This window comes from Rhodotorula paludigena (assembly GCF_050403205.1).
Source record: "Rhodotorula paludigena JCM10292 DNA, Rt_paludigena_JCM10292v1_ctg1, whole genome shotgun sequence".
NCBI lineage: Eukaryota > Fungi > Basidiomycota > Microbotryomycetes > Sporidiobolales > Sporidiobolaceae > Rhodotorula > Rhodotorula paludigena.
Genome location: NW_027481457.1, coordinates 268,466 through 287,794, shown reverse-complemented (window position 1 = coordinate 287,794; position 19,329 = coordinate 268,466). Strand labels below are relative to the sequence as shown.

Here is a 19,329-nt window from a genome sequence, read left to right as displayed (position 1 = left end):
TCACCTTGGCCGGTCTCATCAGCAGGCAAACACGACTCCTGGATGCGCTCGCTAGAGCCCGCGATGGTCTCATCGCACGCAGATGGCTGGTCCAGCACGGCAAGCCGCTGGGAGAGTGCACGACCCTCAGCTCGCCTGCTTTAAGCCTCTCACCCTCCTTCCCACCACTTCCCCTGCCCGTATTCCACTCCCGCTGGCCCATCGTCCATTCCCTTCGCCTACAGCATCAACTATACAAAGCACTCGACGAAGCACTATGCCTGTCGTCACTCGCGCCCGCTCGAACGCCTTGTCGTCGGCCGCCTCGTCCCCGTATCCCGCTTCCGCGCCTCCTCGCTCCCAGCGCAAGCCCATCAAGAAGCCCAAGAAGGTCGCGCGCAAGACGGAGGCTCCTCCTGCACCGCAAGCTGCTCGCTCGTCTCGCAAGCGGTCCCTCGACACCGACATTTTGGCCTCGACCGGGCGGATCGACGACGAAGAGGTTGACGCCGGTCGCCCTCTCAAGCGCAGCAAGACGTGCGTGCTTTCGGACTTCCGCCTGCTTCGATTCTGGAGCTTGGACTTTAAGCTGATTGGCTCGATGACCTTACAGAGCGCCCGCCCCGACTTCCATCTCGACTCGACGCGAGTCTCCCTCGAATCCCAAGGCCACCACCTCGGCCGGAGCATCAGCCGCACCACTCAGCCGCAAGCGTACTGTCTCGGTTCGCGAGCAAGAGGAAGTGGGCTCCACTGTGCCGCTCGCACCGCCCGCCTACTCGCACAAGCGTTGCCGTCGTACCGATGAGTGCGTGTTTTGGGCTCATTTGCAGACAGAACTCCCCTGACCCGGACCAACCCCAGCAGCCAATGCCTCGAGCAATCCACCGACGCCTCTGCTCCTTCCGTGTCTCCTTCGTCGTCCGCCTCGTCGCAGAAGAAGGAAGTCAAGACCCCTGAGGCGTGCGTTCTTTTCCTTCCGACGCGCGCAAACGGCACGATTGCTGACCCTGAGGTGTCAAATTGACGTTTTCAGGGCTGCGGTGCTCAGCCCGGTCGAAGTTCTCATCCTCGAAGATGACGGCAACCGCGACGAAGAATCGACGACTGACGCAGCAGAGCGAGGAACCGACGACCTGCTGCTGGGCGCCGTCGATGCGCCTCACGGGACTTTCCAGGAGGAGCTCCCGTCGGCCGCGCCTCCCTTGCCCGTCAACTCGGCGCCTTGGCTCAATTCGACGCTCAGCTGCTTTCCCTTCGGTGGCACCCTTCAAAGCTTCATGCGCGGCGCCACAGGTAGCAGCCCCACCTCGGAGCGCACGACGAGCGCAGAGTCTCCGGAGGAGAGCTTCGCCAGGATGTACGCCGAGTACCATCGCCGCATCCGGGAGCAGCAAAGCGACACAGCTGCCCTTGAGGGACGCGGTTCCATCGTCCTCATGCGCGACATCGGCAACGGCAAGCTGCATCTTGTCGCTAATCTCAAGACGAGCGGGGGCAGGACGAGGCTCTATCGCCTCGTTGACTTCATCTCGCGCGCATCAACCTCGTCGACGAGTAAGGGTTGGGCCGACCTCAGCGGGCCCGGCTTCGTCGAGGTCGGGCGCGCAGCCGTCAACAACGTGACGACCGGGATGCTGCAAGACCTGATTGATCAGGCTGCTGACCTGCTCAACGGCGGTGCCTCGTTTGAGACGGTCAAGACCAAGCTCGTGCGACTCGCTCATGCGCGCGACCAGCAGCGCTTTGGCGCCAGCGACGATGGCTCGGCCGTTTCGACCTCCTCCCCGTCGTCGAACGCGGCGGCGCTCACCGACGGCAGCCTCTGACTCTTTCGTTTCCTTTCGTCCTCTCGTCCTTTCCTTCCTCCTGTCTCCGTGTCTCCGTCTCACACGATCCTTCGCACGCCATTGTACCACTCCTCCTATGTCTCTAGCTCTCTCTGTCGTGCCTTTCTTCGTCTCGCTTCCTGTCTCGTGCCTCATCCCGCTCGCAGTGCTCTTCCTTCCGGTCTCGTCCCCTCTCGTGCGCCCCTATCTGGCTCCCTGTCTGTTTCGTAGATCAAGACTCGTCTCTTCTGCAACGTCCGTGTGAGCCTTACGAACTGGCAACCATGAGAGCGGCAAGGGAAGTTGGCCTTCCCATTCTGCAACAAACGTCGAAAGCTTGGCCCGACTGCGGAAAGAGCAATGCAAGATGACTGGAGCTACAGTGAGGACGACAACAGAAGTTACTGCATGCAATGACAGCACCGCTTCACCAGTAGTTCTCGTGCCGGAAGGGCACGACCTTGGGCGCCTTCGTATCGGCGCGGCGCTTCTTCTCGGCAGCCCAACGGTCAATCCAACCTTTCATCTTGTTGCGCGACGCCGCCGTGTGTACGTTGACGGTTGGAATAATGCGCACGTAGTCGAGCGAGAGGCAGAAGCAGGTGAGTCTGCAAATGAAGCCAGGTCAGCTCGGATGCAGCCAACGGAAAGGGATGCACGCACTCGAAGAAGCTGGAATGCTCGGAATAGGGAACGCCGAAAGCCATACACATCGGCGTCGAGTCGCGCTGCGGATCTGCCGGAAAGATGAGTAAGGTCAGCATACCGTTGTCAAGCGAGGAAGCGGACAAGACGCACAGAGACCGGCGGGCGAGAACTTGCGCTGCTGCTCAATCTGAAGAATCTTGGCAATTGACGGCATCTTGTCTTTCGTCTCGGAGCGGTAAGTCCAGCCTGCACAAGAGGACGCTTGTCAGAAGACGATCTCAAGCAATGAAGACGGAGCTCGAGTTGACGCGAGCAGCCGTCCAAGTGAGAAGAAGCAACTGACCAGTCGGACGCAACCCGATCATCTTGGTGAATCCGCCTTCGACCCTCGGCGCCTTCCACATGGCGAGATAGTCGCTCATCGCCTCTCGCGTGATGTCGCGCAGACCGCCGACATGCACCTGCGCTGCGAGTGGATCCTCGGTGAGGAGTGCGTGCAACTCGGGGTCGTCCTGCGCGAGGAAGAGATTGCGCTTGTGCTGTTCGCAGAAGATCTTGGTCGACAGGGCGTGTGCGATGGCCTTGACAATGCTGCAAGAGAGTGCAAGTCAATGCGTATTCACATGCACCCGCTGTGGGAAGAGTACGCACCGCTCCTTGCCGATCGAGTACGTTCCGACGAGGACGAGCAGACGCTCTTTCGCGGGCTTGACGTCGCGCTTAATGTCAGGCTTGAGGTCGGGCTTGACATCCGGCTTGACGCCGTCGACGGGAGCAGAGGTCGAAGGCTCGAGGTCGGCAGCGACTTCCTCAGTCTTGAGCACCTGCATGTCGCCCTCCTGCTTGACATCCTGAGCAACTTTCTCCTCCTCCGGCGGGCCGCGCGCCTCCCGCTGCTCGGCCTGCACAGCACCACCGAGGGCCGATGCGGCCGACGCATCGACAGCCTCGCAAGCGTGCGCGCCGTCCACCTGCATCGGCTCGCCCTCGCCCTCCTGCTCCTCTCCTTCATTGCCGCGCCACATCTGCGACTCGCCCACGTCGTCTTCACCGTCCGCGTCCAGCCCATGCGGAGGCTGCGAATCACGCTCCGCCTCGCCGTGCATCGCGAGCCACGCCTCTTCGTCCCCGTCGTCGTCCCGCTCCTCAGGCAGCGGCTCGAGCTCGTGCGGTTCGTCGTCGCCTTCGTCGCGCCCGAACCCGTCCCCGTCGCCCGCGCCCACGAGCTGCGCGCGCTCGTCCTCCTCTTTGACGCCTTCGGACTTGACCCCATCGCCCTGCTGCTGCTGCAGCCACCCCTTCATCCCCTTGCGCTCGGCGTCGCGCCCATCGGCGCGCCACAGCGCCGCCTCGTCTCCTTCGACGACACGTTCGCGCACGAGGTCGGCGCACGCGGCGATGACGAGCTCCTGCGCCGGGAAGCAGTACGACGGCGAGAGGTACGTCGTGTCGAGGTAGATGGCGTCGAGTTTTTTCAGCGTCAGGTGCGGAGGCAGGGGGGAGAAGGCGAGCGGATGGAAGCCGGATGAGGAGGAGGTGGGCTGCGACGAGGCAGACGACGAGCGCGACATGCTGACGCTGGTAGTCGCGGCGGCGGCGGAAGAGGCGCCGAAGCGCGAGGGAGGCGTCGGCATCGACATGCACGGGTGCAGGATGTGCTGCGGCGAGGCGCGGAAGTCTGTCACGAACACGGTGTGAGTACCCTGATCCAAAACGAAGACAGAGCGAGCTGCTGCGACGACGGGTCTCGCTGTGACGCGGATGCAGGGGGGAACTCACCGCCGCAATGCAAGTATCGAAAGATGCGGTTCGGCGTCTTGCTGTACGGCGACTTCGGGTCCGTGTGTGGACCCTCGAACAAGAACAGGACCGAGCCGGGGCAGCTGTACGCCGAACAGCCAAGCACACCGTCAGCGTCCGAGCGAGTCGTCCGCACACAGGGACGCAGCTGTAGACGCACTGGTTCGCATCGATGAGGGTCACGTCGATCCCGTGCACCTTGACCGTCTTGTCGAGCGGGAGCGCGTGCAGCCACTCGTCCTTGACGCCAATCTTGAGCTTGATCAGGTTGATGGTCGTCTGCGACGCGTAGATCGGGCCGTGCGCCCACGACGACGAGAGGTTCTGGTAGTGGTCGGCTGCACGCGCATAGACGGGTCAGCGACAGCTGAGACAGTGGAAGGAGGTGATCCATACAGTGTGCGTGCGAGAGGAAGTAGGCCTTGCAGCCGTCGATTTTGCCGTACTTGAACGCGTCCACCGTGATCTCGAGTCCGTCGATCCACCTGCGCGGACCGCGTCAGCGGAAGCAATGGCGACCAATGCTCACGGCCCTGCGAACGCGACCGCAAGCAAGCAGCGAAGGCTCGCAAAACGCACTTGTAGAACGGGACCTTCCTCTCCTCGCCCTTTGGCCTGCGCCCCTTCTGCTTGTCCGCCTCCTCCGCCATCTTCCACTGCTTCGTCTCTGCGTGCCCGGCCATGAGCGCCGTGAACGCGTTCGGGAGAGACGAGAGCACCGAGAGGGGCTTCTTGGCGGGATCGGCGGGAGCGGAGGAGGAGGAGGAGGAAGATGCGGCGGCGGGCGGCGCGCGGGTGAAGAGGCGCGAGAGGGGCGCGAGGAGGGAGCGTGTCGGAGCGAGAGGGTCGGGCGGTGCAGGATCGACAGAGGGCGCGAGACAAGATGCGATGTGCGAGTCGCGCTTCTGCGCATGGGACGATTGCCGATATCAGGGTGCCTGCAATATACTGCAGGAGGGTTGAAGGAGCGTCGCAGCGCACCTTGATTGGAAGCGTCTCGAGCAAGACCTTGCAGCGCGGACAAGTCGGCCCCTCGTCAAGCACGAGCACCTCGTCGTCGCTCAGCGCGACTGTTTCCGGCTCGCCGTCGTCCCGCCCGCCCTCTCCGTCCACCCCGCCACCCTCGTCGTCTGTGCAGCCGTCGAGCGGGTCCTGCTCGGCGGGATCGCGCAGCTTTGACTGAGCCGCGAGGAGGTTGGCGGTCCCCTCTGGCCCGTCGTCGACGAGCTGCGGCCGCCCTGCCCCCTGCGCCGACTCGCCCGCGTCTCCTCCACCCTCACGAGCCCGCGCAAGCTCGACCTGAGGGCCGTCTGTCTCGTCCTGGGCAAGCCAGTCCTCCTCCTCGAGCATGACGCGGGCTCTGCCTTTCCCCTTTACGGCGCTGCTCGGACCCGCCTCGGGCTCGCCGGGTGCGACAATGTGCACGGCATCGTGATCGTCGTCGGACGAGTCTACGAGGTCGAGGGTGCCGAGGTTGCGGTTGTCGGCGACGAAGCGGGGGCGGGCCTTCTTCTTGCCCTCTGTGGCGGGTGCGCTCGGTGTGGATGCCTTGCCCTTGCCCTTACCTTTGAGCTGCTGCTTGGGCTTCTTGGCGGACGCAGCGGGGCCAGGAGTCGGGGGCGATGTGCGCTTTTGTCGGCGGGGCGGAGTGGCGCTGGCGGTGGCTGCGGGGGTCGACGAGCGGAGGTACGAGTCGAGGGTGGCAGCCGGGGCCATTGCAGGCGCAGAGTGTGCAGTCTAGCGCAGTTGTAGTCTTAGCTAGAGAACGAGTTGTAGCGAGATTGTAGTAGTCGAGGTCAAAGCGACGCGGCAAAGGCAATGTCAACTTCTGGAGCTCACAGTCACCGCCGCGCGCACGATGCACATCAAGGCGAGTCGAAGACGCGCTCAAACGCACCGTGCGAGCCCACACTGACCCGCCCTGCCCTCTGACCGCAGTCCCTGAAGGTCCGCTCTCCTCCCGCCTCACGAGCGAGACGCGTCGCGTGCATCGCTCCCGGCACACCCGCGCACGGCTACGAGAGACGCGTGCTTCGACACAGACTGACCCACTGACCCCTCCGACGCGCTCCGTCCCGCAGATCCAGGGCTTCAAATCGTACCGCGACGAGACACTCGTCGACCCCTTCTCGTCCGTCTAGCCCCCTCCCTCTGCTCCGCGCAATGCACAAACCGAGCTGATCACGTCTGAAACCCACACGCAGACCCGGCCTCAACCTCCTCGTCGGCCGCAACGGCTCGGGCAAGTCCAACTTCTTCAGCGCGATCCGCTTCGTCCTCTCGGATGCCTACACCTCGCTCTCGCGCGAGGAGCGCCAGGCCCTCCTCCACGACGGTGGAGGCGCCGGCACGGGCCAGACGATGAGCGCCTACGTCGAGGTCGAGTTTGACAACTCGGACGGCCGATTCCCCACCAGTGCGTCGCCTGTACTCTCCGCCCTGTACTCGTAGTCCCCGCTGACTCTGCCGCGCACGCGAACAGACAAGCCTACTCTCTTGCTGCGGCGCACGATCGGTCTGAAGAAGGACGAGTACCAGCTCGACCGCAAGTCGACCTCGAAGGGCGAGGTCATGTCGCTCCTCGAGTCGGCCGGCTTCTCGCGCTCCAACCCCTACTACATCGTGCCCCAGGGTCGCGTGCGTCCTGCTGAGCTCGCAGATTATTGGAGAAGCTCGCGCTGATCTCTGCGTCTGAACAAACAGATTACTCACTTGACGAACCAGAAGGACGCCGACCGCCTCCTGCTGCTCAAAGAGGTCGCCGGCACAAAGGTGTACGAGGAGCGCCGCGCAGAATCGCAGAAGATCATGGACGAGACGAGTGCGTCGCTGTCTCCATTGTTTGCATCGGCGTGACGCGCCCGCAGGTCGCGAGCGTTGTTCGCTGATGCTTCTTGAGGCGCCGCACCAGACTCAAAGCGCGACAAGATCAAGGACTTGCTCGAGTACATTCAGGAGCGGCTCGACGAGCTCGAGGAGGAGAAGGAGGAGCTCAAGCAGTTCCAGGTGCGTAACTAACCCGGGCAAACTGTGACACGCCAATGCTGACCCCTTTCTTTGTAGACGCACGACCGCGCACGCCGCTCGCTCGAGTACTGCATCTACCAGCGCGAGCTGCAGGACGTCGGCGACGCGCTCGACCAGATCGAGGAGGAGCGCCGGCGCGACGTCGACTCGGCCAACTCGCGCAGGGACGAGTTCAACGCGCGCGAAAAGCAGCTCGCGGTGCGTTGTCGGTGGCTGCGCCCCCTTATCTGTCGTCGTCCATGGTCAGCTCCTCAATGCGCTGACCCCTTGACCTCCGCAGACCCTCGCCGACAGCCTCACGCGCCTGCGCGAGACGCTCTCGACGCTCGCGACCGAGCATCGCGACCTCTCGTCCGAGAAGCGGGAACTGACGCGCGCCGCGGCCGCGCTCGAGTGCACGGTCGACGAGGCCGAGGACCGCGCGGCGTCGGGGGCCGAGCGGCGCACGGCAATGGAGCGCGACGTCGCGCGCCTCGAGGGCGACATTGCCGCCAAGGAGCGCGCGCTCGCGGACGACGTCGCTCCCAAGTGGGAGCAGGCGCGCGCCGACGAGCAGCAGCAGCGCGACGCCGTGTCGGAGCGCGAGGTGACGCTCCGGCAGCTCTTTGCCAAGCAGGGGCGCAAGGGCCAGTTTGGGTCGCAGCGCGAGCGCGACGAGCACCTCGCCGAGCTCGTGCGGCGCAACGAGGCGCTGCTCGACACGCGCCGCGAGCGCGAGAGCGCGCTCGAGGCCGAGCGCAAAGAGACGGCGCGCGAGCGCGACGAGGCCGAGCGCCGCCGCGTCGAGGCGAGGAAGGAGCTCGAGGGGCGCAAGGAGCGCATGCACGAGATGGTCGCCGAGCTCAACAAGCTCAAGACGGTACACGCCGACAAGTCGGAGCAGCGCAAGTACGTCCCAGTCGATCATTTCCACCCCGTCGCAACAAAAACTGACAGGAGCGACCCGCAGGGAGCTGTGGAAGGAGGACTCGAAGCTGTCGCAGCAGGCGCGCAACGCCTCCGACCACCTCAAGACGGCCCAGTCTGCCATCGGTCGCACCATGGACCGCGACACGGCGAACGGCTTGCGCGCCGCACGCGCCATTGCCGACGAGATGGGCCTCGAGGGGTACTACGGCCCGCTCTACGAGCTCTTCGAGGTCGAGGACCGGTACAAGACGGCGGTCGAGGTCACGGCGGGCACGAGCCTGTGGCAGGTCGTCGTCGACACGGACGAGACGGCGACGCAGATCCTCGACCGCATGGTCCGCGATCGTAGCGGACGCCTGACATTCATCCCGCTCAACCGTGTGCGCCCGCCTGAAGTCGAGTACCCGCGCACGAACGAGGCCATCCCCATGTATGTTCTCTTTGAGCGGGCTCTCGTCTGCGTCCCGTCGCTAACTAGAGACGGCGTCCGCAGGATCAATAAGCTCAAATTCGCCGAGCAGTTCCGCCCGGCATTCAAGCACGTCTTCGGCCGCACCATCATCTGCCAGACGCTCGAAATCGCTGGTGCCTACACGCGCTCGCACGGCCTCAATGCCATCACGCTCGACGGTGACAAGTACGACCGCAAAGGCTCGCTCACGGGTGGCTACCACGACGTGCGGCGCTCGCGCCTCGACGCGGTCAAGGCGCTCCGCGCCGCGCAGCGCAAAGACGAGGAGCTGCGCGAGGCGCGCACCGAGGTCGTCGCAACGCTGCAGCGGCTCGACCAGGAGGTGACGCACCTCGTCGGGCAGATCCAGGTCGCCGAGGGCAAGCTGCGGCAGCTCGACGGCGACCGCGAGCCGCTCGTGCAGGCCGTCATGCGCGCGCAGGAGGAGGAGGACCGCGCGCGGGCCAAGCTCGCGCACCTCGAGCAGCAGCTCGCGACGCACCGGAGCAACATGCGCGCGCTCGAAAAGGAGGTCGAGATGTGGAAGGACGAGATGGCGAGTATGTTTGCGGGCGAGGAGGGCCTCACGGATGAGGAGGAGGCGACGATGAAGCGCTTGACTGAGGAAGTCGAGGACAACAAGAAGCGCCTGGTCGAGCTGTCCAAGGCCGTTGCCGACGTGCGTCGCTGATTGTTTCTCTCAAAGCGCAGTCACACTCATCTCGGCCGCCCCAACAGCTCGCCAAGCAGAAGAACCTGCTCGAGATCGAGCTTAACGAGAATCTCCGCCGGCGCCGCGACGAGCTCCGCACCCGCCTCGACTCGCTGGACGAGACTGGCGACAACGCCGATCAGGACAACGAGGGCGCGGGCGAGAGCCTTGAAGCGCAGAAAAACCAGCTCAAGCGTCTGCGCAAGCAGATCGAGGCGCTTGACAAGCGCGTCGAGGGTGAGTTCTGCGCGCGCGTCACTTCGTTGAGCTCTACTGATCGTTAGCTCGGAATCGCAGAGATGGACGAGCAGACCGACAAGCTCGGCAAGGAGATTGCCGAAGCCGAGAAGGAGCGCGAGAAGCTGCAGACCCAGCAGTCGGACGACCAGCGCGGCATCGCTCGCCAGCAGAAGAACGTCGAGCGCTACCTCGCCAAGCGCCAGGTCCTCATGCAGCGCAAGGACGAGTGCAACAAGAACATCCGCGACCTCGGTGTCCTTCCCGAAGAAGCCTTTGCGGAAACGACGGCATCTTCCGAAAAGGTGCGCTCATCCTGCCGCCGCTGCTTTCCGCGCGCCGGCTCATACCTCCGCCTCCCACTCGCAGCTCCTCAAGAAGCTCCGCAAGGTCAACGAGGCGCTCAAGGGCTTTGCGCACGTGAACAAGAAGGCCTACGAGCAGTACACGTCGTTCACCAAGCAGCGTGACGAGCTCATCGCGCGGCAGGAGGAGCTCGACCAGTCGCAGAACTCGATCGAGGAGCTCATCCAGGTTCTTGACGCACGCAAGGACGAGGCCATCGAGCGCACGTTCAAGCAGGTCGCAAAGAACTTTAGCGAGGTCTTCGAGAAGCTCGTCCCGACCGGCCGGGGCAGGCTCATCATGCTGCAGCGCCAGCAGGAGCGCGTGCGTTGCCTTCCGCATCATGTACTTGTTTCCCGCCTGCTCACGAGCGCGCTTTGCAGAACGAGGACGACATGGACGTCGACGAGCCCGAAGAGGAGGGGTCCGTCGAGAACTACACCGGCGTTGCTATCCGTGTCTCGTTCAAGTCCAAGTCGAACGAGGGCTTGCGCCTCCAGCAGCTCTCTGGTGGACAGAAAGCGCTCGTCGCGCTCGCTTTGAGTATGTCTTCACCGCGCGTGGGAGGTGACCTCGCGCCATAACTGACTCGTGCTCTCGCAGTCTTCTCGATTCAGAAGTGTGACCCTGCGCCCTTTTACCTGTTCGACGAGATCGACGCCAACCTTGACGCGGACCGTCGTACTGCCGTTGCTGGTGAGTCCAAGCCCGCTGTTTTTCTTTTCTTGCGAGACTGCGGCTGATCCTCCTTCCCCGGTAGCCATGATCGACGAGCTCTCGCAGGAAGCGCAGTACATCTGCACAACCTTCCGCGCAGAGCTTATCCCGCACGCGGACGCCTACTTCGGTGTTGTCTTCAACCAGGCCAAGATTTCGAACGTGAAGACTCGTGCGCTCGCTCTGTTCCCCTCGGGCTGGACCGCCTCTGACATGGTCCTCTTCGAACAGTCACTACCGACGAGTGCAGCACTTTCATCGTGCGTTCCTTCGACTGCTTCGCAACGTAGCGCCGTTGTTGACCTTGATTTGCTCATTGCAGGAGGCCGCCGAACAGGTCCGCGCCTGAGACCCCTCTCTCTCGCTTCTCGCAGTGTACAGGTTGTACCTCTCCGTGTCGTCTACGAGTACGCTGTTGTAATGAGCTGTGAGCCACTCACCATGTTCCTCCTCTTGGAGACCCCACGTCTTGGGTGGTGTCCCACCTCGGCCCGATCGGGTCGCTTCTTCCGCCTTTGCTTCCGTTGCGCTCTTCCCCTGCTCCTCTTGCTTTTCTGCTGAGCTACCATGCCTGCTGCTATCGAGACCGCACACGAACCGCGCTTGAAGGGGGACAAGTTCAAGGTGGTGATTGTCGGCGTGCGTCCGCTCCTTCGTCTCGTTCTCCATTGTCAAGCTGATCTTCCATGCATGCAGGCCGGGCTCGGTGGACTGGCGGCGGCGATGGCCATGCACTATGCGGGCTACGAAGTCATCGTCTACGAGAAGATCAAGAAGTGCGTTTGGCCCCATGTCTTTGCACCTGCGCGAGCGGATTGTACGATCACCACGCAGACCTTGTTGAGCTAACTTTGCATTGCACACCAGGTTTTTGCGCCTAGGAGACTCGCTCGGCGTCGGCGAGAACGCGCTGCGCTTGCTCGAACGCTGGGGCGCGGCCGATAAGCTGCGCAAGATCGGCAACAAGTCGCCCGTCATGCACGTGCGACGGTGGGACACGGGTGAGATCATTGCAACGCAGCGCCTCATGGATATGGCGGGCTACATCGGCCACCGGGGCGACTATCACAACGCCTTCTTCGAGCGCGTCGAGGAGCTCGGCGTGCCTATCCACATGGGCACTGCCGTGCGTTCTTTCGACGAGAACAGCCCGTCCGTCACGCTCGAGAGCGGCGAAGTAGTTGAATGCGACATCGTGATTGGCGCCGATGGCATCAAGTCCATGTGCCGGGAGGTGGTGCTCGGCTTCGAGGACAAGCCGCTCTCGTCCGGCTGTGCGTTTTTCATCGCTCGGTGTTGTGTGAAGATGAATCTGAGGTCGCTCATTCGGTCCACAGACGCTTGCTACCGCGCGTACACGGACGGCAGCACCATCCGCGACGACCCGACTTCCGGCATCCTTGTCAATCGCGACGTGCGTCCAAGCAGTTCGCTCCGGACAAGCCCTGCACTGACATCATAGAACGCAGCAAATGAACATCTGGATCGGCGCCGACGTGCACATTGTCCAGAACACCTGCCGCGACGGCCAGGACTTCAACTGGATCATCACGCACAAGGACGACGCCGACATTCCCGAGTCGTGGTCGCAGCCGGGCGACGTCAACGACGCCGTCTCGCTCGTGTCGCATTGGGACCCGACGATTGTCAACGCGATGAAGCTGACGCCGTCGTGCCTCGACTGGAAGATCGTCTATCGCGAGCCGCTGCCGACCTGGGTGTCCAAGTCGGGCAAGGTTGTTCTCCTCGGCGACTCGGCGCATCCGCATCTCCCAACCTCGGCACAGGGCGCCTCGCAGGCAGTCGAGGATGGCGCGACGCTCGCCATCTGCCTCGAGCTTGCGGGCAAGGACAACGTCCGCCTCGCATCGCTCGTGTACGAGCGGCTGCGGTACTCCCGCGTGCTCAAGACGCAGAAGACGGGCGAGGACACGCGCAGGAGGTGGCATGGCGCGCTGCGAGACATGGGAGCGGGCAAGAAGATTGACCCGGAGCAGGTCAAGGTCCGCGCGCGCAATCTTGATTGTCCTCGCAATCGGTCGTGGCACTGATGGCACCTTTCACTTTGCATGAACAGATGCAGGTGCGCTACTGCTCGCTGATGCCGACTGCGAAGTGAGATGCGACCGCTGACCCCCCTCGCAGAACGAGTGGATCTATGACCTCGACGCCGAGGCGGACACGCGCGCACGCTTCCACGAGGTCGCTGCGCAGATCCAGGCCGAGCTCGAGGCGAACAACGACGTCCCGGTGCTGCCCATGTCGCTCCTCGGGCCCGACAAGTTCGACGTACCGCAGATCTCGGACCAGCGCCGGCGCGAGGTCGCCGAAATCGCGCGGCAGATGTACGAGGACTGGGAGGCGTCGGGGCCCAAGGTGTACAAAGGCCGCGAGAGGCCCGACCTCCAGAGTGATGCGTCGGCCGTGCCGCCCATCAAGGGACATGTGGCATCGTCGCACAATGTCGTCGTTTCTGCGTAGTCTCTCTGGTCTCATCTTGTGATTGTCTACGCGTGAGCTCGTCCGGCATACTCTCAGAGCGCCGCAACGAAGAGTGCGAATCAGGAGGAAAGTCGAGCGCAACAGACGGGTCCATTTAGTGAGGAGGCGGGAGCCGCGGAGGCGAGACGAGGTGGGGGAAAACAAGGCAAAACAGGCGGGAAAGATCATTAAGCGTAGTAGTAACCGGGCGTCGTGGCGGAGGCTTTGTAGCTCATGTACTGCCTGAGGAAAGCACGGAAGCGCCAGACGAGGAAGTACTGATAGAGCTGAAGGACGCAGTCGATGGCGAGGCCGAACGCGAAGGCGAGGTAGAGCGAGTTCCATCCGGAGCTGTGGCACAGGAGCGTTGGCACCGCCGACCCGCGACCGATGTCGCGAAGACGCACCTGCAGAACTGAGAAGGGATCTTGTCGCCGTCGTACGACGCGGCGTGGTACGTCGGATCGTTGATGAGCGTCTCGTTGTATGGCTGGCCGCCATTCTGGCACTCCCAGATGACTTTGGCTTCGTCTGGCAGGTGAAAGCGGGGCAAGTTAGCGGAAGGCGCGAAGGTCGACAAACGCGGAACGCAAAACGCACTGCGGTCGAGGCTGATCGCAAGGGGTATGTGGATGTCAGCAATCGGAAAGTTGAGCGCAAATGTCTACTTACCGGAAGACCATGATGCTGCACAGCTCGATCAGTCAGCCTTCTTCCTCTCGACCGCGAGACTAAAACGCACCCAGCACGAACGATCGAAAGGATGAGGACGACGGGCAGGACGACGCAGAGGGCCGAAGTCCAGACTGCGCAGCCCAAGGAATGTCAGCCGAGCGTGCCAAGGCGCAGAGAAAGCTGAACACTCACGACGGGAGCGGTTGGCGAAGGCGAGGAGGAGGAGGATCGAGCAAGCGCCAATCGCCATGCTGATTCCGCCGTAGATAGGGACCTCGGGGTAGAGGAACCAGAGGAAGTCGCCGTACATGAAAAGGACGATGCCTCCCGCGATGCTGTAGGCGGCGATCAAAGCCGCAAGCGCCATGGTGCCAGCGCGCAGCGGGAAAATGAGCAGGCCTGCGGGGTGACCATGTCATCCAGCTGGACCTCGAGCGGAGAAGGGGTAAGCGTACAGTTGTCACACCACATGCTAGACGATCCAGGCGGTCAGTCGGGACGAGGTGGGGCGCAGCGGAATGCGAGGAGGGGGGTCACGCGGAAGGGAGAGGGAAGGAGCGGGATGAGGGTCGTACGAGGCGTAAGTCGTCAGGTCGTAAGGGTCGTAAGGGTCGTAAGCGCTGTGGAGGAAGGAGCGCGGTCAGACTGAGCGCGAGGTGTGTGCGCGGTTGGGACGAGGTGCCGCACGGAAGGACGAGAGGCGCGGCTGGGCGGTTCTGCAGGCGGCATTGCGGGGTCAGCTAGGGAGCACACCATAGTGCAGGCTCGAGCTGACTGGTTGGTCCTGCACGGCGAAAGAAGGCGACCTTGCGAGGCGCGAGTTCACCCCGGCCGGCCAGCGAACGGACCTCGACAACCTCTTCTTCCTTCTGCAGATGATCGAGCACTATCAGTGCGCTAGGAAGCTCGTGCAAAGTGGCTGCAGGGGTGCTACGACCCCTGCGATGCGCGCTATTGGCTGCGGTTTGTCTCACTTCGCTTCGCCCGTTCTTCCGCGAACAAGGCTCCTACACAGCGGGGCCAAGCGCTGTGCCCTTTGCGAACTTCGTAGGTACTGCTCAGACTATGACACTTGCTTTCGTACGAGCTCTCAACGTTTTCTACTTTGCAATGTCACGCGAACATCGACAGCACTGATGAAGCGCTTGCCGCCGCTTCTGCACCATGCGAGTGCTTCTCGTTGACTGCCAACAGTCCTTCAAGCAGGGCCGGCTGGCGCAAGATCCTGCGCGTCCGCTGGTGGGACCAAGGTCCATGCGTGTCCTCTTCGTTGCGTCGTTCTTGAGGCCGATCGCCAGCTCACACAGCTCATTCTTCATTCCAAGCGCATTCGCGAGTCTTTTGGATTGTGAAATACTCCTTCAGTCTTTGTTCCGCTCAAAGACGCATATGCTAGCGTCTCGGCAATCTACCGACTACCGCAAGTTGTTCTCCAGCCGGCACACCTCAAGCCTGCACCGATCTCCTATCAGCACGGGCCACGTGACGGCAGAAGTGAAGAGGAAGCGCACCTGACCAAGCGCCAGCTGGATCTGGAAGCGCATAGGCTCAACGCGCTCGTCGTCCTTGACGATGCGAGTCTTGTTATTCTGGAAAATGATCTGCTCACTTCCCGAGTCGTACGTCGGCCAGTGAACGTCTTCGGCTATAATCAAGATGGCGTTACTACTTCGCTCGACGAGGACTGCGAGTGGAAGGGGCACGCACACGCTCCGACGTTGGGGTCCAAGTGGTTGACAAAGTTGAGCCAGTAGTTCTGCATGCGTTTCGAGGTGTCGAGGTCACCGGGACGGTTGCCGAGCGGTGTGCGGACGGTGCGATTCAGCACGCCGAAGAGCTGAGGGGCACAAAGTCAGCTTCGGTGCCACGGACAGAGCGCGAAAAGGGAGAGAAACCGCACGTAAGGGAGTTCGTTGGCGTGCGCCGCGCCAGCATCGATCGTGTTGTTCTGCGGGACCTGCCAGAAACGCCAAGACCAGACGGGGGCGAGGTAGCCGTGCTTCTGCGCCATGAAACGGGAACCCGCATTGATGGTATCGGTCCACATGGCGTTCGAGCTGCAGCGAGCGAGATAAGCATTCGTTGACAGCACAAAGAAACGACACCACGCACCGCTTGTCTTGCAGACCGGTCGAGACAACGCCGTCACCCGTGCCGAATGGACAGCCGATCTCGTTGTCGTTCGGGTACAGCTCGAGCAGGCGGTCGATTGACGCGTTCGTGCGCGCGACATTGCGGAAGCCACCTGCGATTCAAAGTCAGCGGCGCCTTTTGGGGAAAGGATCGGACAAGCACGCACGAACGACGGCGGCACGGAGCGCCGTCTCGTTGTTGAGCCCGACGGGTGCGCCAATACCGGCTACCTCGGAGCAAGAACCTGATCAGACAAGGCGCGCACAGCCATCGCAGGTATGCATCGGGCAATGCACGCACAAGTAGCTTCATCGCGAGTCGCGCCGACAAGGATCGGCACAGGGTTGACCTTGGCGTCTGCGATAGCCTGGACGGACGCGTCGAGCAAGAAGTCGCCGTCCGGAATGGGCTGGCCGCTGTAGCTGGAGTTGACGAAGGCGCCTGTACGAAGGAAAGGACGACTGTCAGTACTTCGAGCGAAGAAGAGATAGATGCGACACAACCCACCAAAGAAGGTGTCGTATGGGAGTGCACGGAGGCACGACAGCTCGTCACTGCCGGCGGTGCAGCCGGTTGCATTCAGGACTGCCGATAGAGTAAGCCGACGTTAGCTCGGGGTCGGACAAGCCAGGAGAAGCTGCACGTACGGCCAGACCACGTGTTCTGCTGCGACGAGAGCGTGTTGTTCTGGTAGGCGAAGATGCCCGAGTCGATGGCAGCGCCGCGGAACAGGCCGTCGTTGCGGCCGCCGTAAGCGAGAAGCTGAGAGGCCACAGACATGCCACCCGCGCTACGTCACTCGAGCGTCAGCCACAGAGCAGGCGGAAGCAGGCCATTGACGCACCTCTGACCCCAGATGGTGACTTTGCTCGGATCGCCACCGAAAGAAGCGATGTTCTCCTGAACCCAGTGCAGCGACAGCCGCTGGTCCTTGAGCCCGAGGTTGAGCACTCCCTGTTCAGCGGCGGCATCGCCAGCCGGGAAGCCAAATGCGCCGAGGCGGTAGTTGATCGAGGCAAAAATCTGAAGACGGAAAGCAGATGAGCCATAGTCCTCGGCGCAGGGACGGAGAGTACTCACGATGGGCTCGCCATTCTCGACTGACCGCTGGACCAGATAGGTACCGTTGTAGCGCGGGTCGTTCGCGGTGCCCTGAATAAAGCCGCCGCCGTAGCTGTAAGAAGAAGGGAAATCAGAATTATTCTCTCTGGCGCTGGGCGAGACCTCACGTACATCCAGAAAAGGACAGGAAGCTTGTCGCCCTCGGTCACGCCCGCCGGGCGAATGATGCTGTGCGGCAAAGAAATAAGACAGAGCTGTAAAAGAGCGCGAAAGGAATACCCACTTGATGTTGAGGCAGTCCTCGTCAAGAGTGTAGTCCTGGCCGAGCGTGATGTTCGGCGTCGAGGAGATGCCCGTGCCGGGACACACGTTGCCCCATTTCGAGGCGTCGTAGTTGTCGGTCCAAGTGCTGTTCACGGGCTGAGGGTTGGCCAGGCGCTGCAGAAACGGGGAGTCAGTCGACGCGGAACGCATTGGCGAGGAGGACAGGCAGCGTACGAGATCTCCAGTCGGTGCCTGAGCGTATGGAACGTTGAGAAAGAACTCTTGCTTGAAACCTGGCTCGGACCGGCCAACGAGAGTTCCGTTTGAGATGGAGACGGTTGGCGCGCCGTTCTGCCTGGCGACAAGCTTCGAAGCTGAAAGACCAGGGTAGACCGGAGAGCCAGCGGCAAGCGTAGCCGCTACGAGCGCGAAGAGCGGCGCTGCAAGCATGCCTGGAAAAGATGTGGGGGGTACAGCGGGAGGAAGAGGCGAAGCAGCAGCGAGGAGACGGGAGCCCCTCCGCCGTCTCCGCAGCGCGCAGAGCGTTCTTCTACACTCGCCTCGCCCGCCTCTTTCTTTAGCGCGCCGAGAAAGCGCCGGCGGCGACGGAAGATGAAGACGTGCCCTTGCGTCCGGGAAGTGGGGAACTTCCGGGCCGTGATGACCGGACGTCAAAGCAAGCCGAATTATGCCAGTGCGCTGGGCGCCTCGGCAGGGATTCGTGCAGGTCAGCGGGAGAACGCCCCGTAGAGAAGGAGAGGAAGATCCGCTGAGTCGTCGAACACACGTCCTCGTGCCGTCGCTCCGAACCGGGCCTTCAAGGTCTGCTTAGCGCTACGACTATACAGCCAGACAACTTCGAGCTCCTGCATTCACCGCAGATCTGCAACTCTTCAGCCTCGACACCCCCACATGTGTCCTCCCCAGGGGCTCTGCTTCCGACCATGCTTCCATGGCTTGATTTGAGGTCGGCGTTGCCGTGGCTAGGTGCAGCTACGCTCCTGGTCTGCGCCATCACTTTGCGCGTCCTGCAGACGGTGACACACACTCATGAGCGCCGACCGAAACCGTCAACTGATGAAGCGTCGCTGGCTGTCTTTCTCGGCTCTGGTGCGTGCATGCCTTCGCTGTCTAGCTACAGCAATGCTGAGCTGACGTGTGCACCCCGTGCAGGCGGCCACACCGCCGAGATGATGCGCCTCGTCGCCCACCTTGACTGGCAACGCTTTCGACGACGAGTCTGGATCGTCTCGTCGGGCGATTCGCTAAGCGAGACAAAGGCTTTGGAGCTCGAGAAGCAGATCGGGACCGGCGAGGTGCGTTGCGACGTGTGCCCTGCGCGGTGTACACTTGCTCAGCTCTTCGACGCTCCCAGTTTCGCATCCTCCGCATTCCTCGCGCACGAAAAGTGCACCAGCCCTACCTCACCTCGCCCTTCACCACACTCTTCTCGCTCGCTTTCTGCCTCTGGCACATCGCGCTCGCACCGAACCTCCTCCCGCGCGGCCGTCGACGACGAGTCTTCGCAGATCTCGTGCTGCTCAACGGACCGGGAAGCTGCGTGCCGATTACTTGCGCAGCTTTTCTCCCTCGCGTACGGCTTCCTGTCATGAATTCGTACGCTTGCGCGCGGCTCTGACTGGATTTCCCCGTCTACCCAGATTCTCGCCCTCCCATCGCCCTCCCTCGTCTACATCGAGTCCCTCGCACGCACGCGGCGCCTTTCACTGTCCGCAAAACTCGTCCGGCCTCTCGTCGATCGCTTCTTTGTCCAGTGGGAATCGCTGCGGGACGAGCTTGTCCGGCACGACGAGGCAAGAGGAGGGCGATCAAGATTCTTGGCGAAGGTCGAGTGTCGAGGATGGCTTGTATGATCTAGCTGAGCGCCACTTTGCAAAGGGGTCCGAAGAAGTCTGCTGCGGATTGCACAGAAGGGACGCGGGGACAACAACCCAGAGAACGGCAGAGAGACGACACAGACTTATAAAAACAAGGGACAACGAGGGCGAGGGTCCAGAGCGAGCGAGAGGAACGGGCGAGATGGGCAGGGTTCAAGAACC

General features: G+C 62.5%; 6 protein-coding genes across 6 annotated transcripts; 3 read left to right on the top strand and 3 right to left on the bottom strand.

Moving 5' to 3' along the window:
- Positions 1-256: 256 nt before the first annotated feature.
- Positions 257-1,808, top strand: JCM10292_001975 (uncharacterized protein; the record flags this gene model as incomplete). Its single annotated transcript, XM_076645396.1, has 4 exons — positions 257-516; positions 593-787; positions 847-942; positions 1,016-1,808. The coding sequence occupies 4 exons, from the start codon at positions 257-259 to the stop codon at positions 1,806-1,808; spliced, it is 1,344 nt and encodes a 447-aa protein (XP_076508923.1).
- A 427-nt stretch (positions 1,809-2,235) lies between these two features.
- On the bottom strand, positions 2,236-5,972 carry JCM10292_001974 (DNA cross-link repair protein; the record flags this gene model as incomplete). The annotated part of the gene is made up of 10 exons (XM_076645395.1): positions 2,236-2,416; positions 2,472-2,544; positions 2,607-2,702; positions 2,800-3,047; positions 3,108-4,134; positions 4,236-4,339; positions 4,417-4,594; positions 4,653-4,741; positions 4,836-5,161; positions 5,238-5,972. 10 exons carry the CDS (start codon positions 5,970-5,972, stop codon positions 2,236-2,238), a joined length of 3,057 nt encoding a protein of 1,018 aa, XP_076508922.1.
- A 142-nt stretch (positions 5,973-6,114) lies between these two features.
- Positions 6,115-11,003, top strand: SMC3 (cohesin subunit SMC3; the record flags this gene model as incomplete). The annotated part of the gene is made up of 19 exons (XM_076645394.1): positions 6,115-6,130; positions 6,195-6,241; positions 6,299-6,387; positions 6,461-6,672; positions 6,739-6,893; positions 6,960-7,077; positions 7,168-7,262; positions 7,320-7,481; positions 7,564-8,171; positions 8,233-8,622; positions 8,686-9,322; positions 9,382-9,592; positions 9,653-9,897; positions 9,962-10,261; positions 10,321-10,480; positions 10,541-10,633; positions 10,698-10,826; positions 10,886-10,914; positions 10,977-11,003. 19 exons carry the CDS (start codon positions 6,115-6,117, stop codon positions 11,001-11,003), a joined length of 3,723 nt encoding a protein of 1,240 aa, XP_076508921.1.
- Positions 11,004-11,221: 218 nt separating this feature from the next.
- JCM10292_001972 (uncharacterized protein) lies at positions 11,222-13,135 on the top strand (the record flags this gene model as incomplete). Its single annotated transcript, XM_076645393.1, has 7 exons — positions 11,222-11,293; positions 11,351-11,430; positions 11,522-11,928; positions 11,992-12,068; positions 12,124-12,657; positions 12,732-12,737; positions 12,800-13,135. The coding sequence occupies 7 exons, from the start codon at positions 11,222-11,224 to the stop codon at positions 13,133-13,135; spliced, it is 1,512 nt and encodes a 503-aa protein (XP_076508920.1).
- Positions 13,136-13,323: 188 nt separating this feature from the next.
- On the bottom strand, positions 13,324-14,281 carry JCM10292_001971 (uncharacterized protein; the record flags this gene model as incomplete). The annotated part of the gene is made up of 7 exons (XM_076645392.1): positions 13,324-13,486; positions 13,543-13,666; positions 13,736-13,746; positions 13,808-13,822; positions 13,878-13,941; positions 14,003-14,209; positions 14,266-14,281. 7 exons carry the CDS (start codon positions 14,279-14,281, stop codon positions 13,324-13,326), a joined length of 600 nt encoding a protein of 199 aa, XP_076508919.1.
- A 975-nt stretch (positions 14,282-15,256) lies between these two features.
- On the bottom strand, positions 15,257-17,719 carry JCM10292_001970 (carboxylesterase/lipase family protein; the record flags this gene model as incomplete). Its single annotated transcript, XM_076645391.1, has 14 exons — positions 15,257-15,262; positions 15,322-15,455; positions 15,518-15,647; positions 15,711-15,867; positions 15,923-16,055; positions 16,110-16,169; positions 16,244-16,384; positions 16,451-16,528; positions 16,591-16,733; positions 16,788-16,966; positions 17,024-17,117; positions 17,177-17,233; positions 17,289-17,443; positions 17,504-17,719. The coding sequence occupies 14 exons, from the start codon at positions 17,717-17,719 to the stop codon at positions 15,257-15,259; spliced, it is 1,683 nt and encodes a 560-aa protein (XP_076508918.1).
- Between the last annotated feature and the right edge of the window lie 1,610 nt (positions 17,720-19,329).